We start from the raw sequence: 19,010 nt of genomic DNA, 5'->3' as shown, positions 1-19,010 counted from the left end.
CCATCAAATTTTCCTTAGGGGATATCTCTTGAGAGGGAAAAGCCTCTTAAAATGGAGAGCTTTTATGGATTTTATTACTAGTTTAATCTGTATTCTTAAAGGAAATACCTCATCAGATATTGACAATATAGACCATCTGTCTAAATAGGAATATTTTTCTGTAAGCCAATGACAGCCTTACCTTTTTCTCAGATTAACATTCTGGCATTGTGGGCCAGACATGTTTCAATGTTAGATTGCATCCTTGATTGTTTTAATTTACCTCAGGGCAGAAGAATAATGCTAAAAAAAAGGGGGGGGGTTCTTTTAAATAAAAATGGCAGCAATTGAAAGCATATTGGAGGAAAACATACCTGGTGTAAAAACTACTATGCAGAATGTTTAAAGGTTTTAAGACTAAAGTTTATTTTTCTAAAACCAGTAGACACCATTTAAGCTTGGTGGTCATAAACTGTTCTAGGGCAAGGGTGATATCTTCACTCAAGATGTCCCCTGCGTCTAACGTAGTACCTACAGATGGAGGGTACACAGGTATGTTACAGAGTAAAAGTGTTAGGTGGGGATGGGCATGCTTTGCTGTTTCTTCCTCGTGAGTGGTCTTGTTGCATCAGGGTCTTTGTGTCTGAAGTGCCAGGAGCTCTTCTTGTTCTCTGTTGGTTTCTCTTGTTTCTTGTAATTACTGCTTGATCCTGCAGAACCTGAGTTTTAAAGAACGAGCTAAAAATAGACTTGTCACTGTAAGTGCTTCCTTGCATCTGCTTTTTTCCTGGGTTCCTGCAAGGTTGACCAGCTTTTCTTGAAGTTGCACATCAAAAACAGTTGGAGAAAGAAGCATCTGTTTCGTCAACATTTCCAGCTTAGAAAACTGTCAGACTTTAACCTTTTTTTTAACCAAGTATGTGCTTGCAGAGCAGTGGTAATTGTGTCGGTGTGGTGAGGGTTCGGTGCAGCCGTATAGAGGTTGCTCAGGCCTGGCTAATCTTTTTGGGTTGCCCGTCATGCCATATGCAGGGTTTACCCAGAGACACAGCGTCCTCCAGGCAAGTGTCTGTGGCGTCTTATTTTCTGTTGGGTCGTTTGACTTTTTAAAAAAAAAAAAAAAAAAAAAAAAAATTTTTTTTTAACATTTATTTATTTTTGAGACAGAGAGAGACAGAGCATGAACAGGGGAGGGGCAGAGAGAGAGGGAGACACAGAATCTGAAACAGGCTCCAGGCTCTGAGCTGTCAGCACAGAGCCAGACGCGGGGCTCGAATTCACGGACCGCGAGATCGTGACCTGAGCCGAAGTCGGACGCTCAACCGACCAAGCCACCCAGGCACCCCGGGTCGTTTGACTTTTTAAACGCTAAAGATGCACTAGATGCTAGCAGAGTCTGAAGCTGATTCCTCCTAGGTTTGCTCAGGATCCAGTGGGAGAATACTGGCTTGGGGTTCAGAGCAGAATGTGGGTCCCAGCCTCCACTGCCTTCAGCTGAATTATCTTGGTCCAGTCTCCTGTTTTGTCACATAGAAAATGGGAGTGATCACGCCTGCCTAATGCATATGAAGAACCTGGTACACAGTGTCTGCCTGAAGAAGTGATTTTGAGGGTGAAAGTAGGCAACAGTGTCCTCTTAGACCCCCACATAAAAGTACATGTGTTTCATTGTTTTTAATGGCTTTTACTTAATCTCTCTTGGGCCCTGTTGCTGTCATTCTCTCCAACCCCTGCTGTGAATGAACACTCCCAATTGAGAATGTTAGAAATTAGAACCCCAGTTGTCATTTCCTCAATTCCCTTTTGGTTTTGATGGTTGGGGGACCTTTTAAAAATACTTTTCAGTGACACCATAACCTTATCTTTTGTTTCTTTTATTTTTTTAGAGAGAGCGTGAGCAGGGGGAGAGGGGCAGAGAGAGAGAGAGAGAGAGAGAAAGAAAGAAAGAATATCTTAATCAGTCTCAATTCAGAGCCCTGCATGGGATTTGATCCCATGACCTTGGGATCATGACCTGAACCAAAATCAAGAGTTGGACACTCAACCGACTGAGCCACACAGGCAACCCTAACCTTATGTTTTACCTGCATAAATAAGAAGCCTCCCTCCTGGGCTTTTAGGAAAGACGTAGGAGGTGTGATGTACAGTCTCATTATAGAAAGATAATTAATTCTACTGGTTTTTGCCAAAGGATGCTTATTAGTATATTGAGACATAGCATTCAGAATAATTTACTAAATATGTTTTGTGATTGTGACATCTCTTCCTTCTTTACACATATATATATATATAAATAAACTTTATTTATATATATATATAATATATATATAAATCTGAGTAAACTAATTCATTTAATTAAAACTGACTGTGTAAAATTTCTATTTTTAATATAATTTTTATGGTATATAGTTTGAAAAGTACTGAAGGGTGTGTGTGTGTGTGTGTGTGTGTTTGAATAGGGATATTTTTTGAAAACGTTAGTTTTATATTTGAAGTTTCCATCCTTACCTCATCCCTAGCTTCCCAATTCCTCTCTACAGAGGCAACAACTTCTATGTTTTTAAAAACTAAACAATCTGTATTTAATCATGGTTTGATGCTCAGGTGTATTTGCCCTGTCACTTGTGGCCTTTTGGCTCAGGCCAGGAGCTTATGTACGTGGACTCTAACTTGTGGTTGTGAATTAGAGGACCCTCGGAGCAGGTTACACACTAGGTGTGCACTTGGGTATCAGCAGAAATGAGGATTGTAGCTTCTGTGATGATACTTCTTACTCGGTGTAATCAGCTTATGGAGCCGGTGTTTCTGTGGCTTTTGAGTGTCTCAATTCCCATGTCTGTGATTTTTCCATTTTCCAGTTGCAGCATGAGAAAGCCGAACTAGAACAGCATCTCGAACAAGAGCAGGAATTCCAGGTCAACAAACTGATGAAGAAAATTAAAAAACTGGAGAATGATACCATTTCGAAGCAGCTTACATTAGAGCAGGTAAGAATCTATAGTTTTCTCAATACACTTTTTTCCTCATATTATTCTCCCTCACCTTATTCTTTTTGGCCTCAGATACCCTGGGGCATGTGAGTGAAAAATATTTTTCAGCTGTTTCTTCCCACAGTGGAGACTTCATTTTTGTAGTAAGATTGACAAGTCTGTGGAGCACCTGCTCTCTCTGTCTCACACTTTCTCTTTTTTTAACTGCAATTAATAAAGTTTCTGGAGATATACTGTGATGTACTGACTTACAGGTAGGAAATGTTAGGTTCCTTTTACAAAGGGGGAACAATGTGTTTTTAACCACAGGATAGATTCTGTGAAAGTTCCTGAGACAGTGTTGCTGTGGAACTAAAACTTTTTTTTCAGGGATTCTTGAGAAGAGGCAATTAGCATTTTTCTTCTTTGAATTATTAGCAATATGATATGAACGCTATCTTTTCCCAATGTGATTTGTTGGTACAGATATGGAGGCATAGATTTGGTTGCTTATCCTGACTCAGCCTCTCATTAGTTGTATGACCTTGCATTACCTTCTCTGGGCCCAGCTTTTCCATTTGTAAACAGAGAAGGGCAAACTAAAATCAGGAATGGCGAGCTTAACCAGGTACAAAAGGTGGCAAGTCATAGTGTACAATCCCTTTGTCCACTGCCCTCCGCACATGTTGGTGTTTGAGCCGGGTCCTCGCCTTGGGAGTCCAGACTGGGTCTTGTGCTCCTTCAACACACAGAACTGTGGGCAGCCATTGTCAGCCCATCTGCGTTAGTATGTTGACAAAAGTACCTGTTATCCCTAGTCTAGATGCTCCCTAATGCTTTTGCCCCAATCGAATGTCCTGAAATTTTACTTTCCCTAAGCTAATTATAAGAAGCTGACCATACTGTACAGCGATGTGGTTTCCATGTAAAATTCAGTGTATTGACGAAGGTCTTTTAGCTCTTTGTAATTTCAATCCTGATTGTCAGTTTGACGGTTTGGCTAAGCCTTTCATGCAAAGTTGTCTGATTTATCCCGACTTTAGGGTCTTTCTCTGTATCTTAGTTCATGCTGACTGATTGTGAAATCTACCCAGGGCCGTTCTAGTTCCATTATTTTACCTGAGAACGAAATGGTGATGGGAATGTCAGGTTTGGGAAGAAGTCCAGGTTGGCTTTAAACTCATCTAACTGACTTTTGTTTTCTGTGTTATTCTTGTATCTCCCTATATCAAAAGAAAGGGATGTCACTGGGTTTTCTAAGATTGTGAATAATGGTCCTAAAAACATTTTTCTATCCCTTCCAGGTAAAAGAAAAAAAAGGTCTATTTTCAAAGGTTGGCTATTTGATATACATCCAGAGTAATCTATATTTACCATTCATCTTTGGAATTCAGATGCAGTATCTAAATTTGGAAAAATCCACACGCTGTTGGAAAACATTTTGTTCCAGAGTTCACCTGTTTAATTCCTAGGATAGGGGACAACCAGTTCCGTTCAAGTTAAAGCTTTGAAGATTCTTGTTGAAGGTCTCTGACACACCAAATACTTGTCACTGATACTTGTTCATCAAGAGCTGACCAAGTGAAATTCTCAGTGCTTTGTATTGTGAGAACTTCATTTGGTCACAGCATTCATGGTGATGGCTGAGTGTAATGGCTTCTTTCTTGTATTTGCAGTTCTTAAGGAGTCTGTGGGACAGGGGCTGTGACCCAGGGTTTAGTGTGGCCACAAGGTGGAGGTAGTGGTCTGGCATCAGAGAGAGGACAGTTTGGTCTTCTAGTCTATGGGAGAGAGAGAACGAGTTGTTGTACTGTCTAAAGGCTCCAGCGACTTTCATAATGGAAACCCTTTAAAATGATTCCAAGGCATACATTCTTGCCAGGTTAATGACTTAATACACATTTAGGGTTATTTCAGACCTCAACAATTAAGAAATGGATTTCCACAATGGAATATATGCATTGTAAAGCCCTATCCTGAAAATAAGCCTCAGATCTGGGATGTAAAGTTTCTATTTAACATCTTTAAGTGTTTACTTATTTTTGAGAGAGAGTGCGCACATGCGTGCACACGAGTGGGAAGGGGCAGGGAGAGAGGGAGACACAGAATCAGAAGCAGGCTCCAGGCTCTGAGCTGTCAGCACAGAGCCCCACACGGGGTTCAAACCCACAAAGGATGAGATCATGACCTGAGCCATAGTCGGACACTTAACCGACGGAGCCACCCAGGGGCCCCTCAAGGTCCTGTTTTAATTAAGATGAGAAACTGCCCCCACCCCGACCCCTGCTTTGTTTTAGTATGTCCAAGATGATTAAATGTTGGGGATCTTTTGCTGTATTTTGTTTAGCTACAAATAATTTTAGTCAATGCTTAGGGGGGAACAGTTTTTTCCCCTCCAGTAGAAATAAATCTCTGTTTCTATGAATGTGATCTGATCCTCTCTTAGGATTATCATCCATATGATATACTATATGTCACAGTCTCTGTTATAGAATATATTCTGTATCATAGGTTATCAGAAGAGCAAAGGCATGTACTATATTATGTATTATATAGATTTATATGTAGTGCATGGCTTTGCTCTTCTGACAATAAACATAGGTTTTTTTTTTTTTTTTTAATTTTTTTTTTAACGTTTATTTATTTTTGAGACAGAGAGAGACACAGCATGAACGGGGGAGGGGCAGAGAGAGAGGGAGACACAGAATTGGAAGCAAGCTCCAGGCTCTGAGCCATCAGCCCAGAGCCCGACGCGGGGCTCGAACTCGTGGACCGCGAGATCGTGACCTGAGCTGAAGTCGGACACTCAACCGACTGAGCCACCCAGGCGCCCCAATAAACATAGTTTTTAAACTGTAAGCTATTTGAAGGCAATTATCCCATGTGTCTTATGGTATACCACTGCTTTGCTGGAAGAGTTTAAGTGTAGATTTGGCCAGGTAACTGTCATTTGTGTTTTGGAAGGAGGACAGTATAGTGTTCAGGGCCTGGATACTGGATTCAAGAGGAACTGGATGTGAACCTGGTTCTTCTGCTTCATATCTTAGTTCACTTTTCGGGGGTGGGTAGTAGTGGTGGTAGTGGCTTTATTGAGGTATAATTCACATACCATAAAAATCATCCATTTAAAATGTACAACTCATTGGCTTTTAGTATATTCAGAGTTGTGTAGCCAAAACCACAAACAATTTTAGAGCATTTTCATTACCTCAAAAAGAAACCCTGTACCCTTCAGCTGTCACTCTGAATTTCCCATTCCCTTTAAGCAGCCACTACTCTGTATTTGCTCATGCTGGATACTTAATAAAAATGAAATCATATGTAGTATGTCATCTTTTGTGAGTGGCTTCTTTCATTTAATAAAAGGCTTGTATCCATGTTATAGCATGTATCGGTACTTGACTCCTTTTCCTGATTGAATAATGTTTCACTGTGTGGATATATCCTATTTTGTGTATGTGTTCATCATTTGATGGACATTTTGGGTTGTTTCCATCTTTTGGTTATTAGGAATAATGCAGCTGTGAACATTCACATACAGTTTTTCATGTGGATATATGTTTTCATTTTTCTTGGGCATATACCTAGGAGTGGACTTGCTGGATTACATGGTAACTCCATGTTTACCTTTTGGGGAGAGTGCTAGACTGTTTTTCAAAGTGGCTGTGCCATATTGATTATAGCATCCTGGTAAATGTGAACTGGTATCTCATTGTGGTTTTGTATTTCCCTGGTGACTAATGATTTTGAGAATCTTTTCATGTGCTAATTGGCTATTTTTTATATCTTTGAGAAAAATGTCCATTCAGGATCATTTTATTATTGAATTCTAAGAGTTCCTTATATATTCTAGGTACAATTCCCTTATCACATATATCATTTGCAACTCACATGCCAGGGGACCCTCACTGTAGACTAGGATTAGTCTGGTCAACATGACTTTAGTCTTTTATGTTTTGTTTCGTTTTGTTTTTTTAACTGGTGGTCACTGCCTGCAAACCCTTATTTGAGAATTTTTGTTTAAACACGGTCATTGTTTGTCTCTTATTTGGAATTCACATTTTCTTAGGAGACAGTAAGAATATCTAGAACTTGGAATATTCTTTTAGTGTCAAGATATCTTAATCTTGAATGTTTTCTGCCAACCAGGAAGAGTTTTTATTATTTCTCTGGAGAAAGATAACTAGCATCAAAAGGTAGTCCACATTAGCCTATTTATTAAGTGAAGTTCAACTCAGCAGCTCTGGAGGGCCCTCTGTGCACTTGGCATGGAAAACTATGGGAAAGAAGAAAATAGTGGCCATAAGCAGGTGCACTAGATACTTAATCATTGTTAGGTAGTACAACAGAAAAAAGTGGAATAAGTTAATGGAGAATTAGTCCCATAATTCAGCTAACATTTACATCGTGAACAGGATTGCCTGCCAAGTACCAGATGCCTTACTCTTTTTCTTTTCTCTAGCTGGCATAGTGAGTATAGTTTTCTCTGTTACTTCTGGAATTTGGTCCATCATCTTTTATCTGAGCTATATCCTGTTCCCAAAGCAAAGACACTGTTTGTCTAAAACTGTATTCAGAATTGGATGGCAATTTCATTCATTAGGATCCATTTTTTTAATCTATCTGTATTAAAGTTTATTTAAGTCATGTCTTCAACTGGTATGGGGCTTGAACTCACGACCTTGAGATGAAGAATTGCTTGCTCTTCTGACTGAGCCAGCCAGGCACCCCTCATTAGCATCCGTTTATAAACATCGTATCCCATGTAGTTCTTAGGGAAACTCTCACCTTGGTTCAAATCTTCCTTCCATCTGAATAAACTGTATGCCTTCAGGCAAGCAATTTGAGCTCTTTTGTGAAATAGACATTAGTACCTAATTCCTAGGTGTGTTGAGGGGATTAATGTTGCATCCTGCCCTTCCTCACACTACATGCATATTGAAGTTCTTCATTCCTCCACTCAGAATCCTTCCAGTGTGGACTGCACAGCAAGAGATAAGTTAACATGGCAACCCAGTACACTGATGTTTTTGTACCCGTATATATGACTGGGACAAGTTCTATAAGACAACATTTCTTTTGATTCTCTATTGAATTCCATTTCATTTTTAGCAAAATGTAGGTCACAGTGGACTAATTTCACAATCCAATAATGGTTCATGATCTGCAGTTTGAAAATCATGTTCTGCTGTGTGCCATGCTTTCTTGCCCCCACATCTCCATGGATCTGTTTCCTCTGCCTGGACCGCTTTTCTCCCTCGCCTGCCCCGTTGTCCTTCATCTTACCTGACTTTCCTCCTCCAGGCAGTTAGGGGCGTTTGCTGTAAAAGTATTTACATAATGATCACTATTTCTCTTGTAATACTTGGTACACAAACAGCAACTAGCAAACAATTATACGAAGTGTTTCTTCCCTATAAGTTTTCTAATAAATTGAAGGAGGGAAAGCACAATGTTGACCTCACCACCGTATCCTGGTGACTCACATCTATTAAGCTCTCCAAAAAATGGTAGCTGCTGCTGTTAATAATGAAAGTTTCCATCTAATTACTATGGTACTTTACCCTACCCATTTTCCAGGAAAATGAGAATGCATATTATTTGAGCCACAAATGTCTCACCATCTTCCTTGACCTTGTCTCCTCAATTTATGAGTCAGAATGTGCTCAAGTGTCATTTGTGACCCAGCCCCTTTGGCTTTCTTTTGTGCCCATGCTATAGTTAGTGCATTTGTATGGTACATATCCTGTATTAATTCAGCACATCTTTGTTATGTGCCTGCTCTCTGCACAAACTCTGCTAACAAAGATGATGTTAGGTCCCAGCCTCATGCAGTCTGATCTCCTGTTCCAGGAAGGCCAGTGAAGAGGGATGCTGTATGCATGACTGTGGTGGAGGGGAGCAATGAGGCCTCTGTGGTGGCCCCGACCCTTTCCCCTACAACCACGGGAGACACCCCAAAGCTCCTTGGCACCGGGTTTAATTATTTGTTAATGGACACACATGGTTGGATAGATCTAAATCCAGCCTTGTTGCGGAGAAGGAGAGATTGAGAGGAGACAATGGGAGAGAAGACATGAAGTAAAAAGTGAGTGTCAGCACTGTGTGGAGCAGAGATACTGGAGACAGAGAAGAGAGCTCATGAAGAAGATGTGAAATTGAATCCTTCCTCTTTGGTACTGGGCAAGGAAAGAGAAGGAGTTGCATCTTTGGTGTCTTTGAGGGCATAGTTTATCTTTAGAGTCAGCATTTTGCATGAGGCAACCACGTGGCTGTAGGCCTCAGTGGTTACCTTCAGCCTGGCAGCATCAGGTGCTTACAGAGGCTTGACAAGACCCCAGCTTACAGGATCATTGCAGAGGTGACACCCACTTATCCTGGTGTCTCTCACCATCTGTAACCAGCAAATGCAGAGGCTGGGGTTTAGAGCGATGCATTTCAATCCTTAGGACAAGATTTAATTTTGTTTTTTTTTTTTTTTTTTTTTTTTTTAAGTGAAACAAGGACACATTTAGTGTATTTTAAGTTCTATTAGGAAGAAAGGAGGGGCACCTGGGTGGCTCAGTCGGTTGAGCATCTGACTCTTGATTTCAGTTCAGGTCATGATCCCAGGGTCATAGGATGGAGCCCTGCATTGGGCTCCATGCTGAATGTGGATCCAGCTTAAGATTCTCTGTCTCCCTCTCCCCTTCCCCTGCTTGAGCATGTGTGCTTTCTCTCTCTCTCTCTCTCTCTCTCTCTCTCTCTCTCTCTCTCTCTCTCTCTCTAAAATAAAAATTTAAAGAAAGAAAGGAAAGTTTTAGGTTTCCAACTCTTAGAATAGTTGCTCTTAGTCAAGGATACAAGATGGCCTTTCTGACTTACTTGTATACAAAGTAATTCATTCAAAATACAAACCAGTTTTGCATCTTTGGTTGATCTTTTTTTAGTTGCTGTGGAGCCAAGGTATTTTTAAAATTCACAGGGAATGTGGCCCTACTGGGTTCTATTAGAATTCCATTCACATTAACTGCTGCCCTTGCAGATTCTGGCAGTGCGAGGAATCTGGGTAGTACCTGCTGATTTCTGTGTGCCGTTTTTCCCCCCAAAGAACAACCATGTTACTTGGGGTTTACTTCCATTAAAGAGATGAAATTTAGTGACCACTGCATACTTTGAAATTTGATTTCAAGTGCTAATCTCAAATTATGGAAATCATGGGAGTTTTTAATTTAATGTTTATATGAAAATAATCTATTGCTCTTTCAAGAAAAATTGGAAGACACAGAAGTACACAAATGATAAAAACATTACCTGGATTACAATCCACCCCTCAAATAACTACTATTCATATTTCTTCTTCATCTTCCCCCTTTTTTTCTTTGTTCTTCTTTTAAAAAAAACTGTAGGGTATTACAATTTGCTACCCTGATTTTATTTTTTAATAAAACATCATAACTTGTGCCTGCACATTTATGCAAAATGCATTAGGGTACAGCCAGACATAATCATAGTAAATCCTGAAGTTAGCTGGGTGGCAATTTGATTGTAGCAAATCCTTGAGGGTGTTTGGGTTGCTTGAGAAGCCTGGGTACAAGCATCTTACCTACTGCTTATTTGGGAAAGCTGGGAAAAAGCCTCAAAGCATAACTGAAAAATTAGTGGAATTTTGTGCCTTGAAAGCAAGCAAGCTGGGGGCACTCCTCCAGTAGTCAAAGGAAGCATCAGTGGGCTCTCTTTTCAGTTGATTTGTAATGCAGAAAACAGGATGTCATGAAGCCAAGGATGTCATGAAGCCAACTGAGAGGTCCCAACTCCAGACTTGGGAAAGTAAACTCTGAGTTCTGTCAGGGACACAGATAAGGAAGTCTTTCTGCAGGATATGGGGGAAAAAATCCCTCAGAATTTCTTTGCTAGATCTCATTTCAATTAAGTAGAAAAACGCACTGTGTTTCATCTTGTCAGACTTTATTTTGAAGTATCAGATAACACCTGCTATGTGGATCAGTTGGTGCAAATGATGTTGCATAGTGGCAGGGAAAAAATTCAAAATGTGTTTCCTGTGTAAGGAAAGAGATACCTCCCCATGATCCAACAGTGTATTTCTGGTCATGCATGCATGTATGTATGTAAAAACTCTCGCCAGTTAAATTGAAGTCCATTGGTATGTTACAGTAAGGGCAATAACATCCAGAGAGTACTGTACTCAAACTTTCTCGTTGCTTGTGATTTTGAGATGCATGAAATCTGTTTATGACCAGAGCAGTAATTTGGTTGATGACTTAGAAAGGGCATTTTCCTTAGCTAAACATGCATGGCTAATGAATGAATGTCTAAGTAAATCCAACATCTCTGCGTAAGGAAGTGGGATGGATGCAGTAATGACTTTTCATGGAAACTTCCATTTTGGATAAAGCATATCAAGAGAAGTTTCCCTAATGTTATTTTCTTAAGCTTATTTTAGATAATGGACTGGTGGTTGCCACTGATGTGATACTGTATCTACAACATACACTGTGTTATGACTTCTTTCCCAGGTCTTCTCCACTGCAGTCTGGATGTGGCAAAAGAATGTACACCCTGTTCCATCAATGGTACTTATGTTAAAAGTCCCCTAGAATTATTTACCCACTATGCAAATTTGTATATTATCCCGGTTAAGTGATGAAAACTTAAGTCCAGAAACCATATGAATCTGAATAATTCTGTGTGTGTGTGTTTTTTTTTTCATAAAAGGCCTTCATTTCTCAACATCACTGAATAAAAGTTTTAAACTTTAATAAAATTTATTAAGCTGGTAAAATGATGAAATAATGTCATTTTTACATGTTAATATTGATGCGATATTAATATTGTCCTGAAGTTCAGTTCATCAGAAAACAAATCTAATTTTTATAGGAGAAGTCTTTGAGAAAATATATTTGGAAGCTGTAGTATAGAAGGTTGACTCTGGGTTATCTGGAAAATTCTCAGTATTTCAAGTAGCTGACACTTCACTATTATCCTCTGAGATTTTATTGGCTTATTCTGGATTTTGTATATATAAATTATCATCTTCAGTTAATGGATGTACTGTTAAATTGTACTGGGAACTTTCACTTTTAAGATCAGACATCTTTAAATTTCTTCTGTTACAAAAATAGTAAGTGTTCATTAAAGAATTGGGTGGGAGCAGGAAAAGGCAGGAAGAGAAATTATCACCAATATTCTGTTCACCCAAGGGGCAGCCCTAATTATCTTGCTGTATAGTTCTTTATGTTTTTTTTTAACATCTTTTTCCTTTTTTTCCTCTATCAGTATATTCCTGATGTACATAGATAGATTTTTCACTTGTGAGTTTGACTTCTTGGACTTAAAAGTGAGCAGCCTTTCTCTCCTTTTTTGTTGCTCTTCACTGACCAGCTTCCCTCGGTTCTTATTTGGCTTTGCATTACACTAGCAGTGGTGATGACCTAGAACTTGGTTTTAATTTTGAAACCAGCCTGCAGCTTGGTTAATCAGATAGGTACCTGGGGGCTCTGTGGTTTATGAACACCTGTCTTAACTCATCTGTAATAAAATCTGTAATAAAAATTGGCAGTTCGATTTCTTTAAAAAAAAAAAAAAAAAAATTTTTTTTTTTTTTTTTTTTTTTTTTTTTTAGAAGGCAAGGGTCAGATATCTTCCACCTAGGAGGAGCATTGTCAGGGCTGAGCAAAATTCCAATGATTGCCTGAACAGACACCAAGAGAGGCACTAACAGAGTGTTTTTAAGTTTTACTCTATGTCTGTTGCTTTAATTTGCAAACAAGGCTTTGCCACAGAGTAAGGACCATGATGTATTATTATACTCAACTCTTTTAATGTGAGTTGCCCCTGATCTGTTTTAATAGCCCCCTCATGAATCCTGTTCTTTCCTATGTCTATGTAAAACCTTGATTAACTCGAATGTATTGGCAAAGTAGGATGGGATGAGATCTTTTATTGGCTCTACTCCTTGTAGTAGAAACAAAAGGGTCTTATCCCATTGGGGCTGCTAGAACAACATAGACTGGCTTTGTTTCTCATTTCTCATGGTTCTGGAGGTTGGATCTGGATCCTGGTGTGATGGAGTCCCGATGAGGGCCTTCTTCCAAGTTGCAGCCTGCCCACTTCCCCTTGTATCCTCATGTGGGGGAGAGCAGACAGCAGCAAGCTTCAGGGTCTCTCTTGACTTCTAGAAAGGACATGAATCCCATCATCAAGGGGGTCATGACCTCATGACATCAACTAAACCTAATCACCTCCTAAAGGCCCCACCTCCAAATACCATCACATTGGTGGTTAAGGCTTTACCATATGAATTTGGGAGGGGGGGGGGACACAAACATTCAGCCATTGAAAAAATACATTTTGTTTTTGTTTTTTTTTTACTGTAATTTAGTCATTTTCTGAATATTTACTGTTATTTTCCCAAGTGGTTCTGTTGTATCTCCAGGGTCACCACTTTGAACATCTATAATGGTATTATATAACAAATTGATTGGCAATTGGGCTAAATTATCAATAGCCTTCAGATACTACCTAACTTGGAAAGTTCGGGGGGATTGTTGTGCTAATCCATAGTACCCACTTGTTTTCTTAGGATTTATCTCTCTCTTTTAGGAAAAAAAAATCTAGTCAACTAAGAGTTTGGTTAATATAGGTCTTAGAGGACTCTGTGATTTCTTTTTTATTTTATTTATTTATTTATTTAAAAAATTTTTTTTTAATGTTTATTTATTTTTGAGACAGAGAGAGAGCATGAATGAGGGAGGGTCAGAGAGAGAGGGAGACACAGAATCTGAAGCAGGCTCCAGGTTCTGAGCTGTCAGCACAGAGCCCGACGCGGGGCTCGGACTCACAGACTGTGAGATCATGACCTGAGCCGAAGTCAGCCACTTAACCAACTGAGCCACCCAGGCGCCCCTGTGATTTCTTTTTTAAACATGGGGTACTCTCCTTACATTGTCACCACCTAAACTACCCTCTCCTGTATGTTGTAACAAACTGTGTGTCTGTGTTCTGTTTGTATGATAGCTCTTATTTCATGAGCATTTCCCTCTCTTTTATTATCTTGGATTAGTTGTAATGGGCTGCCTTCCAAAATTTGTTTTTTAAGCCATAGGTTTGGGGCTCAAAATATATTTTCCCATGGAAACAAGGATAATATTGTTAGACTAAAACTTTTTAATATAGATTGAACAAAGTTCACTAAGACCTTCCAAGATTCTAGGATTGAACACGATGGTTGTTAGGCCGAAGTTCTCATGAGGCTTTTTGGCTAACCATTTCTTTCTCATACCTCTGCCCCCAGTGTCCCAGTTCTCTTTAAATCAGAAAATGCTGCAGTGAGAAAGAAGTGTGATGGTGTTTGGAGCCATCTCTCGGCCACCCCCTACCTTTTGCTTTTTTGGTAATGGGTCAGTATCTGCCCACTGAGAAGATACAGATAGGATGGGCTGTGAATTCAGATGAGCCAGCTAGATTTATTATACTCAAAGTTTATCCACTAAAGTTTCTATATTTATTTTGGGAACATAATAAGAACTCCTGGTCTGACATTAATTAACTTGCAATGGAAAGGAGAGCTACTGAAGAGAAGAAAAGAATTTGGCAGTCCATTGAACTGACTTAATTATAAAGCAGGCTTTCAAATGAGCATCATACAAATCCGTGATATCCATTGGTGCTGAGTGCTCGCAGAATCAGCAGAGTGGCTTGGGTTTGCCCGAGAATTTGATGTTGGCGATAGATGAATGGGCGCCTGTTGTATGAACACTGAACGTAAAAAGCCCTCAGGTATTACTAGGAAGGAGTTGGGGAGAGGATGACAGTTAGAGACCAGCATAAGGAAAGCAGTGTGTCACTGGGCCGATGTTTCCATTCAGGCAAGACTCTCTGACTTCCTACTCTGTAAACTCAACATACACTGTCAGTTTTGAGGACTGTCTGGTATCAGGACAGTGCAAGCATGGAAAAATCTACTTCTGTCTGAATCGGCAGAGCTGGTGTGTATGCTCTGGCTCCAGATGTATAGGTTGTGGAATTAGACAAGAGGTGGAAGGGCAACTCTGATCCAGAACTTAAGAGAGTATTAATCATAATCATAATTAATCATGATAATATCATTTCCTCTAACTTCTTTGCCCTTTAGTGTCAGAGCTCCTCAGCAATGCAGAAAAGTTGAGATTTTTAATTTTTTAAAAGCATTCATTCATTCATAATTCATTTATTGAAAAGTTGAGATTTTTTAAAACTGAAAAAACCCTGAAAGACCCTACCCTTTCTAAGGCTTAAAGATAATGTGGACTCCTACAGCACTGCCCGCCTGTGTAATGAAACCCCTGCGTCTGAGCCGCTGAGCTGGGGCCTCCTGTGTTGTCTGCTCCGTGGAAGTAAGTTCATAGAGCATTGGTACAGCAAACCCAGCTTTCACAGGAAGCCTTGGTTCGCTGAAGGCAGTAAATTGATAACTTGTAGCTCAACCAGTAGGTGCTGAAAAGAACCTGAGACTCACGTACCTTTTCTGCTTGTTTCTCCCGCTCTCTTACCTGTGTCGGCATCGTGTCAGACTCCTAAACTACCCTCTGCTCTGCTGCTCCCAAGAATTGTTGGCTCGCGAATCAGAATAACTTACCCTAAATCTTACTTTCCCTTCAGGATCCCCATAGTTGAGGGTTGGACAGGACCCAGTTCTTTTGGCCACCGTGGTGACTGCTCCCACTCCTATCCTGGTGATATCGCTTTGCCAGAGTCACACGATCTCCCAGAGCAGTGGTCCCTTGGCGCTGAAATGAAAGGATGGCCTTAGATGGTTCTCTTGCTCCCCCCATCTCTAAGGGTCTGGAGCTGAACTGGCTCAGACTGAAGACAGCTGCCATCTTAAGCCTCACAGAGAATGATAGTGGCTAGTCCTGGAGGGGACCACACAGGTCAGGTAGGCCAGGCTTCTCATTTAGTGGATAAGGATCTGCTCACAGCCACATGCTTAGTAAGTTGTACACGGGTAGAGACAGCTTTGTCTTGATTTTGCTTTTCAGAGTTATTGATTAGCATTATGCATGATTACTCTAAAATTAAAAGCAATTTGGTATAAGTTTACTAGGCATCCCTATGGTAAAACAATTCCTAGCTTGAAATTTTCCTTGCTTGCCAAGTACTCTCTATAATGCTTTTAGTTAAACATGGGAACAGGATCCTTACAGGGTAAATGCCTTGGAACTTTGTTTCTTTAAAAAAATGGCTGTAAATTGTACTTCAAAGCTTGGCTAAACATGTGGTCAGTGCAGAGAATCACGCAGTTTAATAGGTGTTCCATGAGCTGCTCCAGGGTTTCTCCCGGTTGCTGCAGGTTGAAAGTATCTGACATTCCGAAGAGCATTTGTGCATTCGCGTGCTCCCAGCTTCACTGCACAGAATGCTTCTGACTTGTTCTGAATCCCCACCACCCTCCCCACCCCCATGCAGGGAAGGTATTTCTAAGCTGTATTTTCATTTGACCATGTGATCTTGGTTTATTCACTGTTAATAAGATCTGCTCTGGTTGCTTTAAAAGCCTACGGTTTATACATGGTACTGGTCTCATTTTACTGTGTACACAGGGACCTCTGATCAGTGAGGAGTCTCTGTGACCTGCTAAGGACATCTTTGCAGCTGTGCAATCAGAAATAATTTGTTGACTCAGTGATTGAAAAAGTGAATTGCTACTGGTTGAAGAGACAGCACAGGGGCAGTACCATAGCCATTCTCTCTTAAAAAAAAAATCTGTTACAATTATTTAATATCTCAAACATGTAGAGAAGTGTAAGAATGATATAACACATTCCCTCTACTGTGGCTGTGGAATTTAGCATTGCACTCTCTATCCCTCTTGCCATCCTTGTTTTTCTTCATCTCTCTTTTGCTCTCCACCAAAGTATATAACTTATTTCACTTACTATCTATGCCCCCACTAAAATGTAAGTGTCATGAAGGGCAGAAAATTCTGATTTTTTGGTTCCCTGCCAGTGGCCTTGTTCACAGTATTCGCATATTGTCCAGTATTGATTGATTAAATGAATTTTTCCATGTTTGCTTCTTTTCATGGAGTAGAGTGCATTTGGGGGTTTCCTTTGCAGCTGCATACTTTCCCCCAAATCAGATCTTTCTCTTCCCTACCTCCTCAGAAGTTACTAGTATTGTGCATCCTTTAATCAGTATGTAGAATTGTCTTGAGGTGTTTGAGTTCTTTATATACATGGTAATATAACCTTTCTGGTTTAACATTGAGCTACATGCAGAACCTGGGGGGGACAGACCCAGATAAATCCTGGTGTGAGTGGTAAGCACAGCTCCCCCAGACCCTCTTTAAAGAAGATTTTCGTGTGTCTTGACTAAATGCTGAAACAAGCAGTGTGATTCATGTACCAGAGGGCAATGAAGCATTCACATCAAAGAGTGAACCTGTTTCAGTTTTCCCAGTTGAAGTTTAAGAACTAGATGCGCTTAATGTGTCTGTGCCAGGAAACTGGCCATTTCTTTGCAGATTTCTCCAAGCGAGGGAGTCCTAATGGTCCAATCAAAAAACCTCATTAACAAGGTTTAAATGGCCTACTATTCTCAGTAAAACTTTTTCCCTTCCTTTAGTTGAGACGAGAGAAGATCGACCTTGAAAATACTTTGGAACAAGAACAAGAAGCACTAGTTAATCGTCTCTGGAAAAGGATGGACAAACTTGAAGCGGAAAAGCGGTTTGTTTAGTCTTGCTGTTCAGTACGGTGTGTGTGCATGTCTGGGGTGCTGAGCTGGGTGTGACAAGGATAACAGAAGGGGCATTGTGATGCCCTGGGTGATGCACTCATTCATTAATTTGCCAAACCAAAAAAGTGTTGACAGCTTTCTGAACTCTTCTCATGCTGGTCACCTCTTTATATTTCTCTCTTATCGTCCCAGTAAAATTTCCTTTCATTTGGGGTTAAAGGTTATGAAGAGATTAGCTAAGGTGCTATTTTTCACCTTTAAATTGTTTGAAAGATGGTTGCAATTTCAACTTTTTACCTTGTTGAACTGGCTCCCCCAGTTTTCTAAAGTGGTTAGGATGTATATTGTGTACAGTTAATGATTACACATCTCTAGAATGTATTTCATGAGGAAGGCTGAGATTTTAACAGGAAAATTATCGATTTTAAAACTTACTGTGAAAAACTTGATGTAGTTAAGGTTAGGAATTGTGCTAAAAGTAGGTACATGGATGTGAAATGTCATTCAACAGCAAATGTTTCTTGAACCCCTTTATGCAAAACACTGTCAGGCCCTAATTTCTAAGTACTATGTACTTTGCGGGGGTGATGGAGCAGGGCTTGAAGAATGGCAGGGAGGTTCTGTATGTGGGATGTGTTCATGGGTATGGAAAGGGAGTTTTTTAAAAATGTTCATTAAGCTACTTCACTAGGATCTTTTGTTTGCTAACCAGAGTCCTTTTGCTGTAACTATTTGGTCTGCATGAACATCCATAAGTTATTTTGAGTTCATCTCTAAATTTGCAAAATATAGTCCTGTCTTTAAGTGAAAAATAGAGCTCTATCCCTGGGGGAAATATTCAAGCTGTAGGTGAATTGGCTGTTTTGCATTATTGTAGTGGTACTAATAAATTGAATTATTAAAAGTTACTTAATATAATAAATGCAGGGATCATTACAGTATTTAACATACCAGTTTTCTCAACAAGGGCAGGCCTGAAGGTGATTCACAGTTTGCATTTGGGCAAATTTAAAGGTGAAAAGTTAAAAACCAAACCAAAACCCTAGCAGCTTATAAAAGGGGACTTGGAGGTCCATTGTCAGTCTGCCTTCCTTTGCAGAATGCAGCTGGAGGTTTTGTATAGATAAGTACCAGAGTATTGTGTTAAGTAATATGAAATTATCATCTGTAGGTCAAAAGTTGTTGAATATTCACATTCCATGTGCTTCAAACTAATGATAATTGGTAGAGAAGGTGGGACCACCAATTATTAACCCAGTGATTTTGGTTTTATTTTGTTCTTTATCTTTTTGCCTCTGCTATGGCCAAAAGCAAAGGGCCTTCAGCCCAGTTTGTCATGCCGTT

General features: G+C 39.9%; 1 protein-coding gene and 1 long non-coding RNA gene across 3 annotated transcripts in view; both read left to right on the top strand.

Moving 5' to 3' along the window:
- CCDC6 (coiled-coil domain containing 6) overlaps positions 1–19,010 on the top strand; it is a 109,941-nt gene that overhangs the window by 66,496 nt on the left and 24,435 nt on the right. For both annotated transcript variants that reach the window (XM_058696387.1, XM_058696388.1), the window contains exons 3-4: positions 2,838–2,966; positions 17,553–17,656. In XM_058696387.1, coding sequence (XP_058552370.1) covers positions 2,838–2,966; positions 17,553–17,656 — 233 coding nt within the window. The remainder of the gene's footprint in view (positions 1–2,837; positions 2,967–17,552; positions 17,657–19,010) is intronic.
- Positions 2,973–6,330, top strand: LOC131492692 (uncharacterized). Its single transcript, XR_009252241.1, has 2 exons — positions 2,973–5,549; positions 5,794–6,330. It is a non-coding gene; the product is annotated as an uncharacterized LOC131492692 (long non-coding RNA).

Source organism: Neofelis nebulosa, chromosome 13, assembly GCF_028018385.1.
Source record: "Neofelis nebulosa isolate mNeoNeb1 chromosome 13, mNeoNeb1.pri, whole genome shotgun sequence".
In the NCBI taxonomy this organism is placed as follows: Eukaryota; Metazoa; Chordata; class Mammalia; order Carnivora; family Felidae; genus Neofelis; species Neofelis nebulosa.
Note: the sequence above shows the minus strand (reverse complement) of the source record. Positions and strands in the feature narration are given on the sequence as shown.